Source organism: Telopea speciosissima, chromosome 1 (genome assembly GCF_018873765.1).
Source record: "Telopea speciosissima isolate NSW1024214 ecotype Mountain lineage chromosome 1, Tspe_v1, whole genome shotgun sequence".
In the NCBI taxonomy this organism is placed as follows: domain Eukaryota; kingdom Viridiplantae; phylum Streptophyta; class Magnoliopsida; order Proteales; family Proteaceae; genus Telopea; species Telopea speciosissima.
The window spans coordinates 35,187,806-35,209,319 of record NC_057916.1 but is presented as its reverse complement, the minus strand read 5'-3'; the positions used below and the strand labels follow the sequence as shown (position 1 = coordinate 35,209,319).

Here is a 21,514-nt window from a genome sequence, read left to right as displayed (position 1 = left end):
CGAGGAGAAAAGCTGATATTCTGAATATTTTCTCCAGATCTAAAGCCAATCCAAACTCACTCATATTATAGGCTACTGCTTTTTTGTACTAAGAGATCAGATCGTTATTAGTTAGAAAGTTTGAAATATCACACCAGAAGAATATAAAATGCACCGTCAAAAAAATGATAGGGTGCAAACTGAAGGAGTCTGACCTAGTTTGAAGTGGTTTCAAAAACTCATAAGTTAATGCTGATATGGCTTTAAATAGACAGAAAAGGTGAAACAAGATTTATAATCAAATCCATTTAGTTGGGGAAAAGGGTTTGTTGAGTTGAATCATATTATTTCATAATATATAAAAATGTTTCTTAAAGCATTACCAATGTTCCAAAATCATAAAAGTCCTGAAAATAGTAACTGCAGATTAAAGTTATCAGTATCAGGGGACCATCAGTAAGGCAATTTGAAAAAAGCATCATGGATATGACAGAAATTTTAAGGAAATCATGGAAAATACCAGGAAATGCATGTAATAGGTAACAAAAAAGATGCATGAAGAGATTTTTTTTTTAATGGTAAGAGAAACCGTACATGATAATTAACATTAACATGATATATTAATAGCAGTAAAAGCTCATTGGTCATTAGGATGGTATTGGAAAAACACAACCAGAATCTTCCAAGAAGCATCTAGAACAAAGAGTTCAATCAAGAACGTACAACCTAGACAACTAGGTTTGGAGAGGATGTGCAACATAGAAGTATGCAGGGTACAACAAAAACGAAAAAATCGCTACCTATGACGCAGAACTTGACAAAGAGGTGCACCAAATACTTGCATAAACATTTTATACTGTAGTTGTAATTTTTATTTTTTTCCACCTATTAAAAAAATATGATTTTCTTTTTAACCAAGAAACCAATATTTGATACCTAGGTTTTACATCTAAAGACTATTTAGATATGATAATTCTTACTTTTCATTATATTTTCCAAATTTTGCTAATTTTTTAATTCTTTTATTAATATCCAAACTGAATGCAAAGTCTAATATTTAAATTAAATTTTCAAAAAATTAGTTTTTTAAGTCTTTTATTAATATCCAAACTTCCAATGTCTAATATTTAAATTAAATTTTCAAAAAAAATTAGGATGAATGCATGATCAAATATATTAATTGTAAGTCATCCTACATAACATTTGGAAAGAGGAGGCACACCATGTGCCCCAGGATTTAAGAATCATACCATATTGGTTAAGGCACCGATACGGTACTAATTATTACCTCGTTACTTACCGATACGGCTCAATACTAATCGATACAGTCGATACTTACCTTAAAACCTCTAAAAAATCTATTTTCGAGAAATAAAAAAAGGGATTGAGTTCTTTGGCGTGGAGGGTAACATACGCTAGCACTCCGGGTCTTTATCTCTCTCCTTCCACAACAGGGGGCAGGTATGTCATTTCATAGGGTGAGAGAGAGATGCAGGGAGGCACTAGCATCTGCTAGATCGAAGTACTCCATCAGGGAGTGCGAAGGCCGGGAACTCATGCCTACTAGGCAAAGTCCTAGGCGGATTTGTGAACCTAAAATCGCTCACTGAGAAAATGCAAGCAGTCTGGAAACAAGTAGACATGAAAGGAGTTGTTCAGATCATGGCCACAGGAGGTGTTTTCTATTCAAATTTGCAAAAAAGGAAGACTTCAACCTCGTTATTACTTTAGGACCATGGTTTGTCTTCGGAACTGGTCTTGCGAAGATGGCATGCAAAGTTTGATCCATTTGAGACCAAACTCGACTGGTTTTAATCGATTCATAGGGTCTTAACCAGAGATTTACTATCAATAATAGATAAATAAAATAGTAACAAATTCTCATTGCACACAAATAAAATAGGACGAGAGAAAATTCTAGAGGCCTGTAACAATGATGAAAGAGCCCAACAAAAAAAAAACAAATGCATGTTGGGTCTTTGAAACAGTTCGAATCAATTCGATAATAATCAGTTTGATATATTTACTGAGAAGGTCTACAGTTCAAGTCCATAGAGCCCTATCTAAATCTAATTTAGAATGATTATTCTAAATTAGAATAATTGATATTTCAATTCAATTAATCAATTAACAATTAATTTAAGCTCTAGGACAGAGAACATTATCCCATAAAAAATTATGAAATTTTTGAAAATTTTATGGATATATTGATGCAAATGGGTACAATATTGTTTGAATATTACATGTAATGTATCAAATAAATTATGGATTTTGATTGCTGCATTTTCTGATTTTTGGTATTTTTTATTTTCTAAAAAATAAAAAATATGGATACATTGATGCAAATGGGTACAACGTTGTTCAAAAATTACATGTAACATATGGAATACATTATGGATACATTGCTTCATTTCCTCTGTATTTTTATTTTCGGTATTTTATAACAATCTAGAAAATAATTATATATGAAAAAACGAAAAAAGAAATTTATGGATATTATAAACCTTGGGCACACTACCATCAGTATTTCGACAGGGGAAAATATTGCACATATGTTTGGTTTGTGCACAACATTATCTTGGTTGCAACCTTTACCTAAGACCACTTCTAGCACTGAGTTTGAACCAACACACAGCTCTCTATCGTATTAGTACATGTAAGAAACCTTATCCTTTATACATAATCAATTGAATCTTGTCATACTTTTCTGATTTCTCTCCTTTTTATATATGATATATTTTACATAATGCTTATTTATAATGTTTGATGCTTCCAAACTCTATTTTGCATGAATTCTTAGCATCTCCATGTGTTTCTTAACCATTTCCATGTGTATCTTTAGTGTATCTGACGTCTCTCCAATATGATACCCAATACTGATACTTACAACCTTGCATGTACACACCCAGCATGGCAGCCAAATGGCACTCAAATTTGATGTGCAGACAGGCCCTACCATCCCCCTATCAGCCTAAAAAAATTTCAGCCCAAATGGAGACTTACATGCGCCAATAAATGGTCAAAGAATGTTTACAAAGTGAAGGACTCAATTTAAAAGCACAACAGTTTAATGGTTGAAAATAGATGAAAAAAAATTCAATTCTAGGTGGGCCATATGGTTGAGTTGCCCACCAAATTTGACAAATAGAGGCAGTCTATCTAACCAAAGGTTAGGATGGACCATATGGCTCAAAATGAGGCACATTTTGTGTAAGGTTTATGACAAATTCACAATTTGTATCCTGTAGCACATCTCCCATAACAACTAGAGCTGATACACATTTTTTACTATTTTCTCAAATTTTCATTTATCCAAAAGAATTATGGGAATTTCCTAGACATGCCCATTATCTTATCCATGGATGGCATAAATATCTGTCTTGGGGCAGGTTGAATGGGACTGAAGTTTTGTGGACAGACCCCATGGGTCCCTCTGCTCACATGTCAAGTTCCAGCCCAAATGGAGTTGGCCATACGACAAGATAAAGCTTTGAAAATCAAGTAGAAGAAAATAAAACTTAACCAAAAGAAATAGAGGGCTGAGAACATTTGGAAAATATGTAGGTACATGAAAGGGCATGTGATTGAACTTGAATCTGAAATTTTACAGATGACCAATCCAAACCATTTCCTTGATATCCGATAGTTGGATTTGCCACATCAGCCTTCCACAGGGCACAACAAGGTTGAGTTGGGATGAAACTCGGTGAGTTGAGTTGTGTCTTACTTTTTCTTTTTAAATGTTGGTCATTGTTCCCCAAAATTCCAAAAAACTGGACTAATATTTTTTTTTTTTGGCTGAATAAGAATTTGTTACCAAAGGAAGAGAAAAATAGCGAGAAAAGGGAGAGAAAAACAAAAAATAAAATACAACTTACAAGACCCTGCCTTTACAAGGGGGGAGGACATGGGCCTGTAAAATAGAAGGGGAAAGACACCAAGAATCAACAATTAGCCTATTTCTAGAGGTATTTGCACACCGAGAGGGGGCCACATCTAACTTGGTGATGCGGATCTGGGGTTCCAAAAATCCAAACATAAGGGAACGGTGGCAATGTTGTAAATAATCTGAAGTTTTCAGAGGGTGGCACTTTTGTAATTAAAAGGAATCTATAAGGGTCTTGGTAGTTGAATAGGGGAAAGGACACAATAGTGATTGGTATTTATTTGGTAGGGGTAAGCTAGGAATCAAAATAAAAGTACAGAACATGAGGGAATAAAAGGTAAAAGAAGGGATATATTTGGAAGATTGAGATAAAATTCTAAAATAAAGAGGAACAGTGTCCTCTTCTACCTATAGAGAGACAGAAACACAGCGTAAGTCGAAGGAGGTAACTCCTTCAATTCTTCTCGGTTAGGCCTGAAGTTTTAGGCGAACAGTTGCCTCACCAGTTCCCATCAACCCCAGTTGGGAACAACCAGGAACAGCAAGAGAGAGCCTTGTTCGAAGGACCTGCAACTTGGCCTTGCGGTAGAGACGAGATCAGTACCTGAATTCGGATTATAACCCTTGATAAGATGGGTATTGGGAAACAAGATCCTGGAATCTTAGTTGCCTACAATGGAGAGATTCACACCCAAGATCTCAGATCAGTCGAGACTGTTATGAAGGTTCAGTAGGTCAAAGATCTAAAAGCTCAAAGAGTAACGCAGATGCAGGAAGATAGGTAACAGATTATGAACATGGGGAGGAAAGAAATTAGGGAAAATAAAGAGAGGAAGGAACCAGATTGCAGAGACTTAAGGAGGAAAAGAAGAGGAGAGAGGAAATCAGAGAGGCAGAGAGATGGGTGCGCAGCTCTTGGCAGCCATCCATTTCAACCCAACAACTTGTCATTCCAAAATCTCAAAAACTGAACTATAGATAGCTCTGTATCCTATCGAATGAAGGACTCCATGCAGGTGCCAATGTGTAGATACTACATTTTCGTTACCCTAGGGGACCCTTGAGACAATGATGAATTGAATCCGACATATCACTCGGTGATCGTGGAATGGAAAATGATCGATTTGCCCCTGATGTTACCCAAGTGCCCAGACCTTTTTATAATTGATTAAAACTTCTAGAACTAGTGTATTTTTTCATTCTTCTGAATCTAGAAGATGGTGTGAAGACGACGCCATTTGGCAATTATTTCATCAAATTACCTATTTGTGGGTCCCCGCTCTAAGGACAGTACTGACTGTATTCCCTGCCAAATTGTGTCTGATCTCCACATCATTGGATAGTACTTGGAAAGGCATTCCCGGAGATACATGGTTCGTCAAAATTGGACAAGCTGTTTGAGAGATATCACCATGTGAAGTTTGGACCAAAAAGATTCCATATGAAGGATTCTTGGGCTGCCATGTGGCAGGCCCTCTGCGGCACCACAGAGGGCACCCTACAGTACCGTAGGGCCCATATTTTAGTCCCATATTGGTGGGAATCTAGGTGGGAGTGAAAATTTCCTTCTATAAATAATAAGTCTAAATCTGATTTTCAAAACGAAAACACAACAGAAAATTACTTTAAACAATAATTAAAATATTACTGAAAAGAGTAATATTATCTGATTTTCTCAAATTGCGAGAAAATCACCCCGGGACCGGAATTCCTCCGTGGGATCAACGAGAGTACCAAAACTCTATGTCACTGAGTCTGCAAGGCCTCTTTAACCAATACAAGTATTTTTCTCTCCCCTATTTTATTTAATTATTTAGTTTATTATTTAGTTTAATTAATTAGATTAATTAGTTTAATTAATGTGAAAATCTGTTTGTTGCCAGACTGGTTACAACATACTCTTGTAACCACATTTTTTTGCCCTTGGCCATATCACTTACAACCTACTTTAGTGCGGTCAATTTCGTAATTTTCTTACCCATCTCTTCCCCTCCCTCCCCTTCCCTCTCGGATCTCGCCACTGCCGATGTTGTTCCCATATTGGGCCGGACTCCCCCACTTTTCCCTCCCCAGTTCCTTAACCATTGTAGGTGGCTGGTAAAAACCAATACCATCTTTATACACACCCCACCCGACCAATCCATGGATCTCCAATTTCCCAGCGACTTTGGCTTGAATGCTTGCAAATCACGGTCACTCATTCAGTGACAATAAACCAATCTGGTCAGCAACATCTGATTCTGCAGCTTCTAGTTGGAGAACATACACTACCTTAGTTTCTTTTTTCATCAGAGCATCTGGTGATTCTATAACATGGAAGACCCCTGTTTGATTCATCTCCAGCAACATTGGGTTCTATACGTTGACTAAGTGGAATTAATTTCTTCGCCACAATCATGTGTTGTTGCTCTTGGGTTGCAGAAGCTAAAGCACAGGCAAGTGTTTGAATGGGAACCAGCTCAGGTCGTGATTCCTTCAAGAGGCCAATTTATATCTGAAAAATCTAGATGATAGTATCAATAGTGAGAAATTGGAGTTGTTTTCAGAATTTGAAACTACATCCTGCAAGGTTAGGAAGCTAGTACAGTGGCAAGTGAAATGAATGGGAAGATGATTGGATGGAAACCACTTTATGTCGTTGTGGCTCAATGCAAGGAAGAAAGAATGACAAGGCTTGAGGCACAATTTTCTCAGATGCAGGCTCCTGGTGGATTGGTGCATGTGGCTTCAGGTATGCCTGTATTTCACCCTAGGCCTTGGTGTAAGAAAATCTTCTCCAGCACGCCACTGAGTGCAACTCACATAGGACGGCTGGAGCTGTCATTGGGTGCGTGCCAGACAGCTACAGCCGTCAAATGTGTGCTGCACTCACTGGCGCGCTAGAGAGGATCCGAACTAAGGCTCAGAAGTTGTTTTTTGGTCAAGCTACTGGCATTATTCCACCACAACCTGTAGGGAGTCTGATGAAGGAGACAACATTCCCTTTAATAATAGTGAGATTAAAGATTAACAAGTTTGAGACAGGCTTTAAGGCGGAAATTAGAGGCTCTTCCAGGCAGCGCAGCATTGCAAGTGATACACTTTTTGCAAGCAGAGTATCGGCCATCAGCTCCATGGAGACGAAGTTGGTAAAGCATTGGATTAGTCGTGATCGTTCTATCACTTCTGCTAAGAACATCCATGCCTTCCCACTCCAAGCAGGTCCTTCTCCTCCTCCTTCTGCCCTTCTTTCCAATTTGAATGCTTCTCTCGAGGTCGGAGCAAAACCTCACAGCTTCTTTAGTTGATCAGTTTCAGAGATTGAGATCGAGATTCCTCCTATGTTTCTCATGTAGCGAAACCGCCACGGCAATCTTCATCTTATTCACATTGGATTGGGACTCTGTGGGCAGTCTTTAGGGACTTGCAGAGGGAGGGGACAGGGTCACATGCAGTGGGCTGACCACTCCACTCTTATCGGAGCTTATGTTGAGTGGAAAATAAAAGGAGAGAGAGTGAGAGTAGAAAATCACATTTTTAACCCCCTTTAAGTGACAAATCGTCTTCTAGGGGTAAAAAATGTATGGTTACAAATCTTGTTTGTAACCTTCTTGGTCAGACAAACACACCCTTAATTAATTAGATTATTAGTTAGTTTAGTTAGTTTAATTAATTAGTTATTGTTGAGGGTATGATGTCTTGTATTCCGTCACTTGGATTTGTGGGTTTATTCCGAAGGGCTATTAATAGGCCGTAGGCCTCGAGGAATCAGCCCACCTTTCGCATTAATCTACTGTACTAACGGGGCCTCAACGAACTAGCAGATCCATGCAGGGGGTTCGTGGGCAGCAGTACCCAAGAATTTTTTTTAGGACTATATTGGTATTTCAGTAAAATTCCTATACAGGGTTTCGCTTTAAATTTGTAGCAAGAGTTCTTTCTTTGTATTGCAATCTACGAGAGGTGTAAGGATGAGCGAATGTAACCGTATTCTTCATTGATAGTGCAGCAGATCTCATCTCACCGTGGACGTAGGCAATCTAGCCGAACCACGTAAATCATTGTGTTCGATTGTGTGATTGTTGTTTGCGATTTCCATTCTTTTCTGCATTGTTACAGGCTTTGTTTTCTACAATTATTTAATTAATTAGTCTTATTTAGTTAGCTTAAATTAATTTAAATTAACTGTAAATAATTTCTTTTCGTTAATCCTATATTAATCAATTTAAATTAAATAACTAAAATACTTAAACATTAATGCTCTCTTTGGCATAATTTATATTTATATCTATGACCTATTTATGAATAATCAATTATGATAATCGGTTATGGGCTATAAACAATAATCGTTTGGTTACTACTAGATATAATAGATTATATAATGAAAAATAGGTTTGGTATACTAAAGTGAAGAATATATATATATATCATACTATATTATAAATGTAGAAACTCAAAAGTAATGGAAAATCTTTTCATACCAAAAATACGCTTCAACAATATCAATAAGCCTACAAAAAATACCCTTCATTAATTATTAAATATTAATTATTATAATTTTCAGCTAAATTGAATTCTTCCTCCATTAATAAACCCCCCTCAATTTTACATTAATTATTCTTTTATAAAAATTAATGGACCAATCGTTTCTCTACTCAATTTTCTCACGTTTTTTCAGATAAATTCAATAAGAGATAATTATTATTAATTATTAATTAGAAATTATAAAGAGAGTAAAATAATCCCATTTTTCGTTGAACAATCTATAAAACCCCACTTTCCAATGTATAAAATAATCCCATCTTATCTTACCAAAAAAAAAATTTACAATATTATATATTATTCCTGAACACTCAATAAACCCCAATAATCCCATTTTTCGTTGAGCAATGTATAAAACCCCACTTTCCAATGTATAAAATAATCCCATCTTAGCTTACAAAAAAAAAATATTACAATATTATACATTATTCCTTGAACAATCGATAAACCCCCCCTCAATTAATTGTTATAATTTTGAAAATACCCTTCATTAACTATTAATTATTAATTGTTATAATTTTCAGCTAAATTAAATTCTTCCTTCATTAATAAACCCCCTCAATGTTACATTAATTATTCTTTTATAAAAATTAAGGGAGCAATCGTTTCCCTACTCAGTTTTCTCACGTTTTTTCAGATAAATTCAATAAGATATAATTATTATTATTTATTAATTAGAAATTAAAAATTAGAAAGAGAGTAAAATAATCCCATTTTTTCGTTGAACAATCTATAAAACCCCACTTTCCAATGTATAAAATAATCCCATCTTATCTTACCCAAAAAAAAAACAATTTTACAATATCATCCATTATTCCTTGAACAATCGATAAACCCCCCCTCAATTAATTGTTATAATTTTCAGCTAAATTCAATTCTTCCTTCATTAATAACATCTTATCTTTTTAAAAAAAAAATTACAATATTATCCATGATAAACCCCCCCTCAATGTTGCATTAATTATTCTTTTATAAAAAATAAGGTACCATTCGTTTCACTACTTAGTTTTCTCACGATTTTAAAGCTAAATTCAATTCTTCCGCCATTAATAACATCTTATCTTAAAATATATATATATATACACAATATTATCCATGATAAACCCCACCATTATTATTTTATTATGATAACTCTGTGAACTTTACTATTTTTTGTAGCGTTTTGTATTTATTTTTTATATGTAATACAATTTATAAATTGGATTTTAGAGAGAGTTAATCTATTGTTTTGTAATAAATTTGCAGACTTTAATGAGAATGAGGTAAATTACTTGACTTCAAATAATAACATGTAAATCTTATATGGATTATAGAGAAAGTTAATATAATGTTTTAATCATAATTGACGGTGCTTTTGAATTGACAGAAAAAAATGCTAAAAATGTTATGAACAACATTTCTAAAGTGTTATTACTAGATCTGGATGATACAATTGATTTTAAGCTAAAATTATAGTTTAAATACTACTTAATGTCTTTACTAAGACACAATTAAAAATGTATATATTATAACATGAAAAGAAGTTTTAAAGAAATAAAAGAAAAAATATATTACTGTAATGTTTGTTTATATAAACAATTTTATTATTTAAGTAAAACATCTAAAATGTTGGGTATTCATTTCGATGATTCAAACATGAAAAAAAAGCACGTGCAACTTTACTAGTATATATATATATATATATATATATATATATATATAAAACAAAGCCTTTCTTTATATAATATTATATACGGTAGGAGTGTTAGGAGTGTTAATGGGTCGGTTTAGAACATTTCAAACAAAAAAATTAAGATAAATCAATGGACCTGATAAACTGGCCATAGAGAAATCATATGTTAAAAGTTATCCAATGGCCCATAAGCATGTGGGTTTAACAATTGGGGGAGAGGAAGGAATGCTAGTCCTTTGACATCAAAACAAAACATTGTCACATCAGCCTCACAAAACAGTGGGGCCCACTTTAATGGGCATTAGATGTGACATCGTATTGTTAGGAAATGTCTAGGGGACCCAAGGATCAGCCACCTAGGGGACCACTTTGGATTGGACTTCATGGAATCAAAGTAAATAAGAAAATGAAATGGGAGGAGACCATTTGGTGCAAGTGCCTCTTTTTGGTGGTTGGGGGCCTCTAGACAGCATCTAGTTTCATTAGTTTTTGTTTCTCAAGTAACTGAAATTGAAAACTTAACAAAAGTTCCTGTAAAAAATTAAGATGATTTGTGGATCTTGTAAACCAGAAATAGACTCATCATATATAATTAAATGGCATGTATTGAGATTCAAGAGGGGGGGGGGAAGAAAAGAAAAAAAGTACTTTGCAAATATTGTGTTTTTCACAAATAAATTCAAGTCCACAAACACATGACCTTAGGCCATGTATATATGAATATATAGTATGAATACTGGAAGATTCACAAAGAAATTAAAATAAACTATAACAATCATCATCTAAATCAGACATGAATTTCAAGTCATACTATGTTTCAAAGCAACATACCTGGAGATCCCTCTTCAAATGCAATTCTGGAAACTGAAGTAGCATCTTCTCCAACATAACAAGTGAATAGTAAGCCTCTTTCCAGAATAGAATTGTGCCTTCATCAGAATAATCCAGTTGTTTATCTCTAACAACATCAAATGCAGACTTCAAAATGTTTTTTGTCACTGGCAATATTTTGTTGATATGTCTCTGAAACCTTTTCTTCAATGCTTCAACCAGTAAACCTAGGACCTGCAAAACAAATGTCAATGTGTCAAACAAAGAAAGCAAAGCTCAACTGGCTTTGAGACGCAGCTACTTTTCTGCAAGTCCTGCAGCAAATAAATATGGATTGATGCTGGGGAATCTTAAATGTGGAAGTTGAATTGAAAAGGCAAAAGGTTCAAGTCACATTAATCAAAACTGGCATGGTCAAGGCATCAAGCACATTAACCCTCTCCACATGTCGAAAGAAAACTCTCCTCTATATGGAGTTATCAATTAAAATTTTGAAATTTCAATTAATACCATTAGTGCATTACTAAGGTAAGAGTCTAACAGACATTAAACTCCAATTTGAAGTCCATTCTCATGATATTTCTCATCCATGCTGATATATGATTTCACAAAGTTGTTGTGTGTGCGTGTGTGTTCCAACATTATCCTGCCCAACTAGCTTGAAGAAAACATTACCAATCTAGAAATATTAACCTGACCCATTAAATATCTGATTTTATAAGATTCAAATAATCCTACCCACTTATGCATATTACTTACAAAGGAGTTACTGAGATTTTACCTGTGCTGCTGCACTCCATAGATTTTGCTTATCACCCATATACCATGAGAGAGTATACTTTAAAATAGGAACAACTGACTGCTGGCTAATTCGTCCAATCAATAGCTTTATCACTGCACCAACCATGGAGCGAACTTTATAATCATGGTCATTAGCCAAACAAACCACTAATTTAAAGAATAACACGTTGGCCTCCTCATCAATAGTGCTTTTCGGAAATTTGATTATAATTGCATGAAGCATTTCAAGTGCTGCTTCTCTTCCAAAAGAATGCTCATAGCTGGGGGAAGAAGAAAAGATGAAATCACTATAAGTATTGAAACTCAAATAAATAAATAAGATAATACTTAAGATGTGCTGATTTAAGATCCTTACCTAAGACTATCAATCACATAATCCAGATGCTGGTGTAAGCGTTTCTCATCGAGATAATAATCAAGCAAGAATTGTAATAGAATTTGGCTGCACTTCTTGCGAATTGGTTCTACCAGACTTGTTACCATCAGTGTTTCAACTTGTTTTACAAGATCATATATCTCATTGAAAACCAGCTTCCTGCCAACAATCGCCTTTAAAAGTGAAAGGGCCAAAAAGGAAGGATTCCTTTCAAGATCAACAAACAGGGGAAATTGAACCAACATGTGTAGCTGATCGCTGGAGAGCGTAATGCTAGTGCCCCGCAGAAGCACCGTTAGCAATCTTAGACAGGACTGAGTTAGAGGACTGCTAGTATTTCCAGATTTCTGGGCAATGTCCAAAAGCAAAATCTTGATATTGTCAGCTTGGGAGTCAAGGGACGGTAAAGGCAACCTAATCAATGGAGCAAGACACCTCAGAGCTCCAGATAAGATATCTTCATATTTGGAACTCAGGCAGTTACCAAGCAGATTCACAAAGGGATCCAACAAAGACAGCAATTCTCCATCTTTCTTGTCAAACTTCATGTTCTTCAGACGATTTTGCAGTACCCCGAGTGCAAATACAGTAATTAGATGTAAATTTTGAGAAACGTCAGCAATAATCCCCTCAGAGGAATTTCTTTTGCTTCCAACCTCACTGCCAAACTGTTTACTGGGCTTGATTGCCGACGAATCTTTACCTAGCCGATTTTCTCCTCCAGTCCCATCTTCAATAAGGCCATACACAAAGATAAATAGTTCAGTTTGCTCAACAGAGGGATTGCATTCAATTCCTGCAGCTATGTGATTTAACATTGTTTCAAGTTTTGCTTTCATTTTCGGTGTGAGATGCTTATGCAAGTGAGCTTTAACAGGTAAGAGCAGCTTCAAAGCATTTGTTTTAAATGTAATGTTCTGGGCAATCAGCTTCAGGGTTTCAAAGGATTTGCGCTTCCTTGTTTCTTTCATTTTTGAAGCAATCTTCTCAACCTCTTTTTCTTCGGCAACATCCCCAAGAATATCATTCTCTGCGACTCTCAGGAGCTCTTCAAAACAGTAATCTAGCTTTCCAACAACAGGACTCAAAAGACTCTTTGACAATAAAAAATTGAGTGTGTAACCCAATATATGTAGCTCAAACCCTCTCTTCAGGGTTGCTCGCAAGACTCTCACTATGAACTGAAAATATTCCATGCCTAGTTCCTTGCAGCAAGCAGCCAAAGCAGACCTTGCTTCATCTCGTATACTTTCCAAGCGATTCTTCAGGAAGTTCGAAATACGATGAATGATGCTTGGAAGTTGTGATTCCATGGTGTCCACTGGTAACAACTTTAATAGCTTCAGTGCAATAAGGCTAATAGTAACATTGACTTTCCCAGTATCAGCATCCAGCAGTTTCTGTATCTTTGGAAGTACTGTTTTATGAAGACAAGACTGTATATCGGTTGGCCTAGTAGAATTAGAACATCTTTGCAACACAAGAGAGGAACCCATTCCAGTGACAACAGGATTTGAAACCTCAGAGGCAGTATGTTTTAACTCTTGGCTATAACAGTTGTCTGAAAAATGAAATTGGTCCAGAACGGAGCATATTAACCGTAATAGAACCTTTTCCTTGTTTGGCTTCGAGGTTATCTCCCTAAAGCATCTAATCAAGAACTCATGGTACGATTCCCATTGCATGTGTCCAGTAATAGAAGCAAGTGTCTCCACGCATGCGTTTCTGACATGTTCACCCTTTCCATCTTGGACATCAAACAACATATTGAAGAAGAGTGGGAGAAAAACTTTATTTACAATAATCTGCATATGACAGCAAAACCTTAGCAGGTTGGCCGGGAACCTCGGAAACCATTTGAAATTAAAATGGGCAAAAGTTTTACCTCTGATAAGTCTCCGGCCCTGATAACGTTCCTGAAACGCAGCAATGCTCTTGCTCTTCTATGTTTCTGAAAGAATGAATATGAACAAATCAATTGGCTAGGTTACAGAGTATTTGGTTTGAATGTTCATCAAGGCAGGATGAGACAAGAAACCCACCTGTAAGTGAAGAATATTGTTGAAAAAATCTACTTCTGCATCTTCACTGCACAGAGATTTAAGTGAATTTAGGGCTGGTACTTCTGGAAGCTTCAAGACCATTTCTTGTAGCAAAGCAATCCATTCCTGAAATACATAAACCATTCAATACTGAAATCATATCCTGTCCACTTTTTAGGCATAGACATCTTATAAATCGTCTCTGAGAATCAAACTACTGAATTCCAAGATGGTTAGTTACCCTTTGAATTGAAATTTCTTTGATCATTGCATCACCCATATGCTTCAAAAGGAACTTTTTCACAATGCGTTGAATTGATTCTTTAGTCCAACAAACATCAGAATCAAGTGCTCCCGCTGATTCAGGCACTTGTTGCCAATCCTGAGCCCCAGAGCACAAAACTTTGGGAGCAAATTGAATAAATGAGAGCAATGACCTGGTTCCACATTGCCTTAAGATCAGGTCTTCTGATGACATATCAAAGACACAGTGTGACAAGATGACCATTGCATGTTCCTCTCTGGCAATTTCAAAGTACTTCGGGTTGATCTTCTCATAAGCACTGACTCTAGTGTCATAATCAACTTCATCTATTTCTGAGGAAGACATTGCATTCAATTCACGTACAAGTTCTGCCTGTATTCCAGTCACAAAGTATACAGACTAAAAACATTGAATAACTTGCTAAATCAAAGAGAATTCCTTTTTGCCAAATCTCAAAGAAAAATGGAACGGAAAAGGTGGTACCAGCGAGACTATGGAAGGATCATTCACAGCGAGACCATCAAGAAGATTGCAGATTGACAGCCGTACATCCAGTCTAGCATATATAAGAAGTGAAGAGATAGCATTCAGAATTTTTCCCGTAGTTTCACTTCCTAATACTGGCACAATCCGTCGAATGACTTCCAAACCTTCCATATACTCATCTGCAGATGGAAACATAATTAGTTAGGTATATAAAAGTAATTCAATGGCAATTCATAATAGCAAAACCTCAGAAATGCTTGTCACCATATTTTTGCGTTTTTCTCACTAGGAAAGGAAGCAAAATATCAAGGAACGGCCTTGCCGTCAAAGGATCCTTAATATATTTTGGAAGTAGTTTGAAAATCCGAAGCTCCCCCTTTCCAGGACACTTGAAGAGTCTCCTATAACAGCAAAAAATGTTAGCTGGAGTACTCACTCTAGCATAAATTAACAGCTAACAAAAAACGATTTACAATATTACCCGTTCATATTTGCAAGCTGAAATTCAACTCCAGTTTGAAGCTTATAGATATTCATTTTATGGAATTGTATCAATGAGAATAGGTGTTTATAGGGACAGTGATATCCAACGATACAAACAGTCATTAACAGGAAAATTCAGAAATTAATTTGAAAACAGTCTCTTTATCTTGATAGGCAAATCATAATTTCCACACATAACAAACAAATTGTAATTAAGCCTCTCCCTTATCAATTGACAGATGACAGTGTAGATGTATACACAAATTGGGCTGGAGCACCTAAGAATCTATCTTCATCATTGTAACCAAACCCCCATGGATTAATTAAACGAAAGTCCGGTAAGACTTGGGCACACTTTACAGAAAGAACTGCAGCAGTGAATTATTAAAATTAGTCCATTAAAAATTGCAAAAAACAAATAATCACTAAAAAAAATTATTAAAATTAGTCCATTAAAAAATTGCAATAAAAATGTTATTGCATCACTCCAGTAGTTTGTGGCTGCTATCTATCAGGTCTATTGTTCGAGTAGTATCCCCTTCCTTTGCTTTAGAAGGAGATATTGCATTTCTGATGACCACCACAACTCCCATACACAGCAATTGATTAAACAGGTGATGCTCATGCGATATGAATTTGAATCAAATACTACAGCAACTTCAGCTTAGATTCTGACATATCCATTTCCCCTCACAAGTCTCTAAGATTAGTATTTCTTGTTTAGGGAACTTGTTTCTAGCATTTCAATCATCCCCCCTCCCCAAAAAAAATTCTGAATACAAATGTAGTGAGATGAACAAATTATACATCTTCACCAAGGCATTACGATACTAAGTCTAAAACATTAACTGGGTAAGATAGACAGATCTGCGGCACTGGGAAGAAAAGTAGTGATTTTGAAAATGGACAAAAGTTTGATGTACTATTTAGATATGTGAGAAAAAGATCCACTTCCATCGCCTATGGGCAGAATAAACTAAATGAAGCAGGCAGAAACCACAAATAGGTAAAGAGATGTTATGGCTCCAGAAACAACAAACAGGTAAAGAGATGTTATGGCTCCATTTGTTTCAGGGTAAAAATGCATAAAAGGAAATTTTCAAGTAAAATCCAAATTTTTGTATTGATTTTACCAGCATATTTTCCTTTTACTTGGAAACAAATGGAACCTAGGCTATTTAACACCAAGAAAAATACATGGAAACACACTATTAAAAGGACAACCTTCCTGTTCCATTGCGGCACTGGAAAAGATGGTGCAAACTGAAGATGAGTGCTTCAAGGTTCGGGAGTAGTACTCTTTTTACAGAGCAATCTTCATTATTATCCAAATCATTATCAAGATTCAGGAGGTTCTCAATGAAGCCAAGAACACATGTTATAATAGCATAAGACGCTGTCTTCACAGTAAGAATCGAAAATATTGTTGGGACAAGATTCTCCTCCCTATACAAGAGTGAAACAAGAGTGCAGCTTTTACTCATTGCAACAAAGCAAGAGAACAATGAACTCGGTCTCTCACTACTAGAACCCTCTTGCTTGAAACCATCAATCAAAGGCTTTACTGCTGTAAAGAAAATGTCCCAGAACTCATTGCCAAAATCATGGTCCCCATATTTATTCAGAGTGAAAGAAATTATCTTAAGGCAGAAAGATCTAACATCCTTAAATTGCTTCGTGGCTGTACAAGTCTGCACAAAGAAACAGAGACCAAGTTAGGAGGTAATCATTCTCTTTAACAACACAATAATACTCATAAGAAGACAGTCTGCAGTGTTCAAAAAGCATAGTACACTTTTAATCTTCCCACATTAGGAAAAGAAGAAGGTTCAAGAAACTGATAATGCATGCTGAGAAATCTATAAATTAAGTTTATACAAGGGGTTATAAACTCACACCTTGATATACTTATAAATGCATGAACTTATCAATATTAACCAGGTTTATTCATCTCATCCTTGTTATCTCAAAGTGACTAAGCTGTCCTATTTAAAGCCCTTATCCAAGGCTCCTAACCCAAGAAGATTAAATCTACAAAAATCCCCTTTGTCGCCAAACCACAGAATAAGCAAACATGAAGCGACAAATCAAGAGAGAAAGCATTTTCAACTTTCAAACAAGGGCAGTTTGGGCACGTCGTAACAAAAGAGGATTTAAAAAGGAGGCAAACATATACGTAGAAGCAAAGATGAGATAATAAAATGGCTATTAGTCCAATCTATAACTATATTCATATTTTTTTACTTTTTTCTGAAGTCAATAAGGTAATATTAGCAATGGTAGGTGACTCCTCCATTGGCTAGTCCTGTATTCCCCAGACTTTAGTTGGAGACTGAGTAAATTAACATTTTCCAGGTCCTAAACTCTTAAAAAAATCAGCAAAAATGAAGTCTTACCATGACTGGATTTACAGCTTCACCAACTGTCTCATACATAGCCACCTCATCACTAGAAAGATTACTTCCGAAAGAGGATTCATTACAGGTTACAAGGTTCGAAGTGCAGCTCCCCAATATCCGGACAACACAACCCATCAATAAATTAAGAAACGGTCCAAGATGCAATTCATCAAAGACTTTAAGAATATCTTCGATGACGTGCAAGAACCCATATCTCTTCTTCCAAGAAAGTTTTGCCATGTTATCCGCAGTGAAACACTCTAAGAGATTGGATTCTTGTAACCTGTCCGTGGAAATTTTACGGCTCCAAAACAAAGGATTTATATCCTTACTGCCTTCAGGAACAGGCCGTAAAGGCTTGATTAGGAGGGTAAACAAGGGAGGAAGCTCGTCGACATCAAGTTGTGCCAAGAAACAAAGTACTGCCCTTCGATGTTGTATACTTGCATTCTAACAAACAAAGTAAGTAGCTCACATTAATTCAGGATCTAATGCTCTGAAGAAAATATAAACAGCATTAATTCCGTAATTCCCTCAACAATGAGGAAGGAAAAGTCCTAGTTCATTAATAAATTATACCTTCCGTGAGGCTAGCGTCTTTAATTTTCTGACTTTAGGTATCAGTAGTTGGATAACTAAAGGTATAAGATCCACTCTATGCTGTTCTTGAATACTATGAGATTCTTTGGACAAACTCCATGTAGCAAGCTCTTCCCTTAAATTTTTCGAAGCAATCAAATTTTTCAGATGCTGATCATATGGGAGCAAAAAACCATCTTTCCAATTCAATAGGCAATCAAGAACCTTCATCTGAATGTCCGCATCATTTTCATCAAGAAGCCTAGAAAAACCGTCAGTAAAATTCAAAGAATTAATATGAGAAGAACTAGTAACATACTAACATGGCATTTCCAGTTTTCAATGGGAACAGCTGAAAAGCATTGGCAGAAAGAGTATACAAATTGATATACTGGAATATCCATATACCACAAACCTATTTATTAAGATATCATGAAGAACATCACTGCAGTACAGAGATTTAGGGTTCCGCATCAGTTTCAATAAGTTCAACCATTCTTTGAGGACTTCTTTCCATTCTTTGCCTTTACAAGCATCTGAGATGAATGAACCAACACTGAAACCCCAGATTTAACATAGATGTCAAAAATGTAACAGCCAATAAGGTGTGCACATGAAAAAGAAATAAAACTATAATTCAAAGGCATAAGAATCAGTGGGTACACACCTATCAAGATAATCATTACTATAGCCCAAAAACTTAAAAAACAAAGGAATAAGTTGTCGAGATCGAGACTCTGCAATAGTTGAAACTTTTTGCAGTGACTTGAGCAACAAAGATAATACTGACATGCATGGCGTGCTATCAGAGTCAGGCATAACAAATGAATTGAAGCAATCAACCATATCTGCATAACAAGTTCAAAATGAAAGTTAGACTCTCAATGGAATAATTATATGATCATTAGTTCACTGCAGAAGCTTTCATTTAATAGTCAATAGGTTAATAATACTTAAACACACTTTTATTTTTCATAATTTTTTCCTTTTTTCCCCTTCATTCATAGAGAAGCGAGTATCTTGTTTTAAGAACCCAGGGCCCAAGACCCCAGTAAATACATACAATGTGAAAGGTAACAAAAACTAAGCTCTCTAGTTGAATCATATCTTTCAACTTGAACAAGATTCACAAATCCTGGATGAATCAAAATGTGATTTACTATATTGTAAAACCACCAAGAACCTGGCTTCTTAATGGAAACAAGGAGAACATAGACTAGCCTCCATAGTGTTTTGAAAAAATATATATGGGAAAAAGAAATATATAAGAGACAAGCATTCAAACAGAATTGCAAATAAGAGGAAGAAAAGGAAAGAGACAAGCTCCTGTTTTTTTTTCTTTTTTAACCAGAACGGTTGTTAAAGGTACAAGTTTGTTCCTACCTTTTGACTTGCTAGAAGACTCAACGACTGCTCTCTCAAGCTTATTATGAGAGCTGACAAACCCCAACTGACACTCTCCAAGATAACAAATGAACCTGTCCCATACAAGCCTCGTGTATTTGTTGATTAGAAGGGCAAGGCACTCCATTGCGGGCTCCCATAGATGGCTAAAACGGTTATGAAAAATGCCAATAATTCCATTAAGTAAAAGGGGCACATATTCTTCAGAGATTCTATCAGAAGATAGGCTCATCTGTATTCTAGATAACAATACAATAACTTTTCTGCTTGTGGAAATTGAAATAGGAGTTGCCTCGATTGAAAGGAGCAGCTGAAGAACCTGCTATTTTTTTATTTGGGCGGGGGAAGGAAAAACAGAAACTCAGACCAACATCACCAAGCAAAGGAAACAAATTGGAACGGGCAGAAAAACAAACAAACATACATTACTGCACTGTGTAACTTCACAGCTAGACTGAGAACCTTCAATTTTCAATTTCTTTTGAGCAGGCTGATTATTGATAGAAAATTGACTGTCTAGAGGTTCGTAATGGCACAATATTTTTAGAGTTGAAATTCGAACTTCCTTATCTGAATGACACAAGTTCTCAGCAAATATGTTGATAGCATCAAGAGCTCTCTCAGCAGAAAGTACAGGATGAAATACTTTGTTTGAATCTGCTTGACATGGAAGCCTACATGATAGAGAATTAGAGGACCAATAAATCCATAGTTCACTTTACATGAATTAATATGATATAATCATTAAACCAGAAATGTTGGGGATGAGAAAGATGAAAGACAGAAATATAATAGCTTTTAGTACATTTATTGCCTTACCCATACATAGAATCCAAAAAATCAGCAACAGCAAATAATACTTGGAAACATGACCTGTATCTTTTTGCAAAATCCAATACACTTTCCAAAACATGACCTGTTTCGGAAAGTCCAGACTTACTGCCCAAATGCAATTTATGATAGGAAGCTAAGGCAGCTCCAACTAGGCCATGCCAAGTGCGTTTTGGAAGGCCAGCAATGCTGTCTGAAAGAACCTCGAGCAAATTAGGTGGCATAAATCTTAAAGAAAAAAACAAACCATAAATGCAGACAGCAGATTTTCTATTTCAAGATATCAACATTGTAAGGAATCATAACCATCTAATATTATCTTGATCTTGTAAGTTTAGCATGAATGAGGCAACCAACTACAAAGAGAGGGAGCGGGAAGGTATGATCAAATCAGTCCGCTGGGTGTTCTGGTTGAGGAGATCTCCAACAGAAACCAATAAAATTAAGGGCCCCAACCACATATTGTGCACCATGTTTTTGCTGCATTGTACTGGTGCTCCATAGCCAACAGCTCTTACAGTCTATTTAGCAGGAACTACAGATTTCTTCTAAAGCATCATGACATAATCAGAAGTATATCTTACCAGATTTAACTGTCAAAAGTTGATCAAGCGCAACTACTAAATCCATTATTAAGGATGGGTTTTCATTGATACCGACAAAATCAGGGTAGCATCTCAGGGTTCCCCATAGTGCAGCCAACTCGTACTCATGGAATTCCGTACTTGACGAATCCCAACGAGCAAGATTTATCTTGTTGATCCAATCACAGATATTCCTCTGCAAGCATGTGTGCACCTTCGAAGACTCCTCGTCAAAAGTTACACCTAAGGATTTAGAAGATTGCATTTTTGCTTGAAGTCTCTCAACAAACCGCAGCATCAGATACATAACCTCGAGTGGATAAGCTTCAATCATATCACTCAAAGCACTGGTAATCCCATTAAAAAAATATGTGA

At 35.9% G+C, this 21,514-nt stretch overlaps 2 protein-coding genes across 3 annotated transcripts in view; one reads left to right on the top strand and one right to left on the bottom strand.

Moving 5' to 3' along the window:
• The window catches only part of LOC122670817 (CRM-domain containing factor CFM3A, chloroplastic/mitochondrial-like), an 80,099-nt gene extending 78,167 nt beyond the window's left edge, over window positions 1–1,932 (top strand). For both annotated transcript variants that reach the window (XM_043867827.1, XM_043867818.1), the window contains one exon: window positions 1,889–1,932. In XM_043867827.1, coding sequence (XP_043723762.1) covers window positions 1,889–1,910 — 22 coding nt within the window. In that variant the 3' untranslated portion in view covers window positions 1,911–1,932. The remainder of the gene's footprint in view (window positions 1–1,888) is intronic.
• LOC122670848 (small subunit processome component 20 homolog) overlaps window positions 1–21,514 on the bottom strand; it is a 39,646-nt gene that overhangs the window by 2,394 nt on the left and 15,738 nt on the right. The window contains exons 12-28 of the mRNA XM_043867859.1: window positions 21,140–21,486; window positions 20,544–20,748; window positions 20,149–20,398; window positions 19,704–20,043; window positions 18,988–19,168; window positions 18,736–18,876; window positions 18,321–18,582; window positions 17,739–18,191; window positions 16,567–17,033; window positions 15,124–15,260; window positions 14,857–15,038; window positions 14,350–14,745; window positions 14,109–14,234; window positions 13,952–14,017; window positions 12,046–13,871; window positions 11,671–11,950; window positions 10,886–11,123 (exon numbers count right to left, since the gene is read on the bottom strand). Of these exons, the coding sequence (XP_043723794.1) occupies window positions 10,886–11,123; window positions 11,671–11,950; window positions 12,046–13,871; window positions 13,952–14,017; window positions 14,109–14,234; window positions 14,350–14,745; window positions 14,857–15,038; window positions 15,124–15,260; window positions 16,567–17,033; window positions 17,739–18,191; window positions 18,321–18,582; window positions 18,736–18,876; window positions 18,988–19,168; window positions 19,704–20,043; window positions 20,149–20,398; window positions 20,544–20,748; window positions 21,140–21,486 (5,897 nt within the window). The remainder of the gene's footprint in view (window positions 1–10,885; window positions 11,124–11,670; window positions 11,951–12,045; window positions 13,872–13,951; window positions 14,018–14,108; window positions 14,235–14,349; window positions 14,746–14,856; window positions 15,039–15,123; window positions 15,261–16,566; window positions 17,034–17,738; window positions 18,192–18,320; window positions 18,583–18,735; window positions 18,877–18,987; window positions 19,169–19,703; window positions 20,044–20,148; window positions 20,399–20,543; window positions 20,749–21,139; window positions 21,487–21,514) is intronic.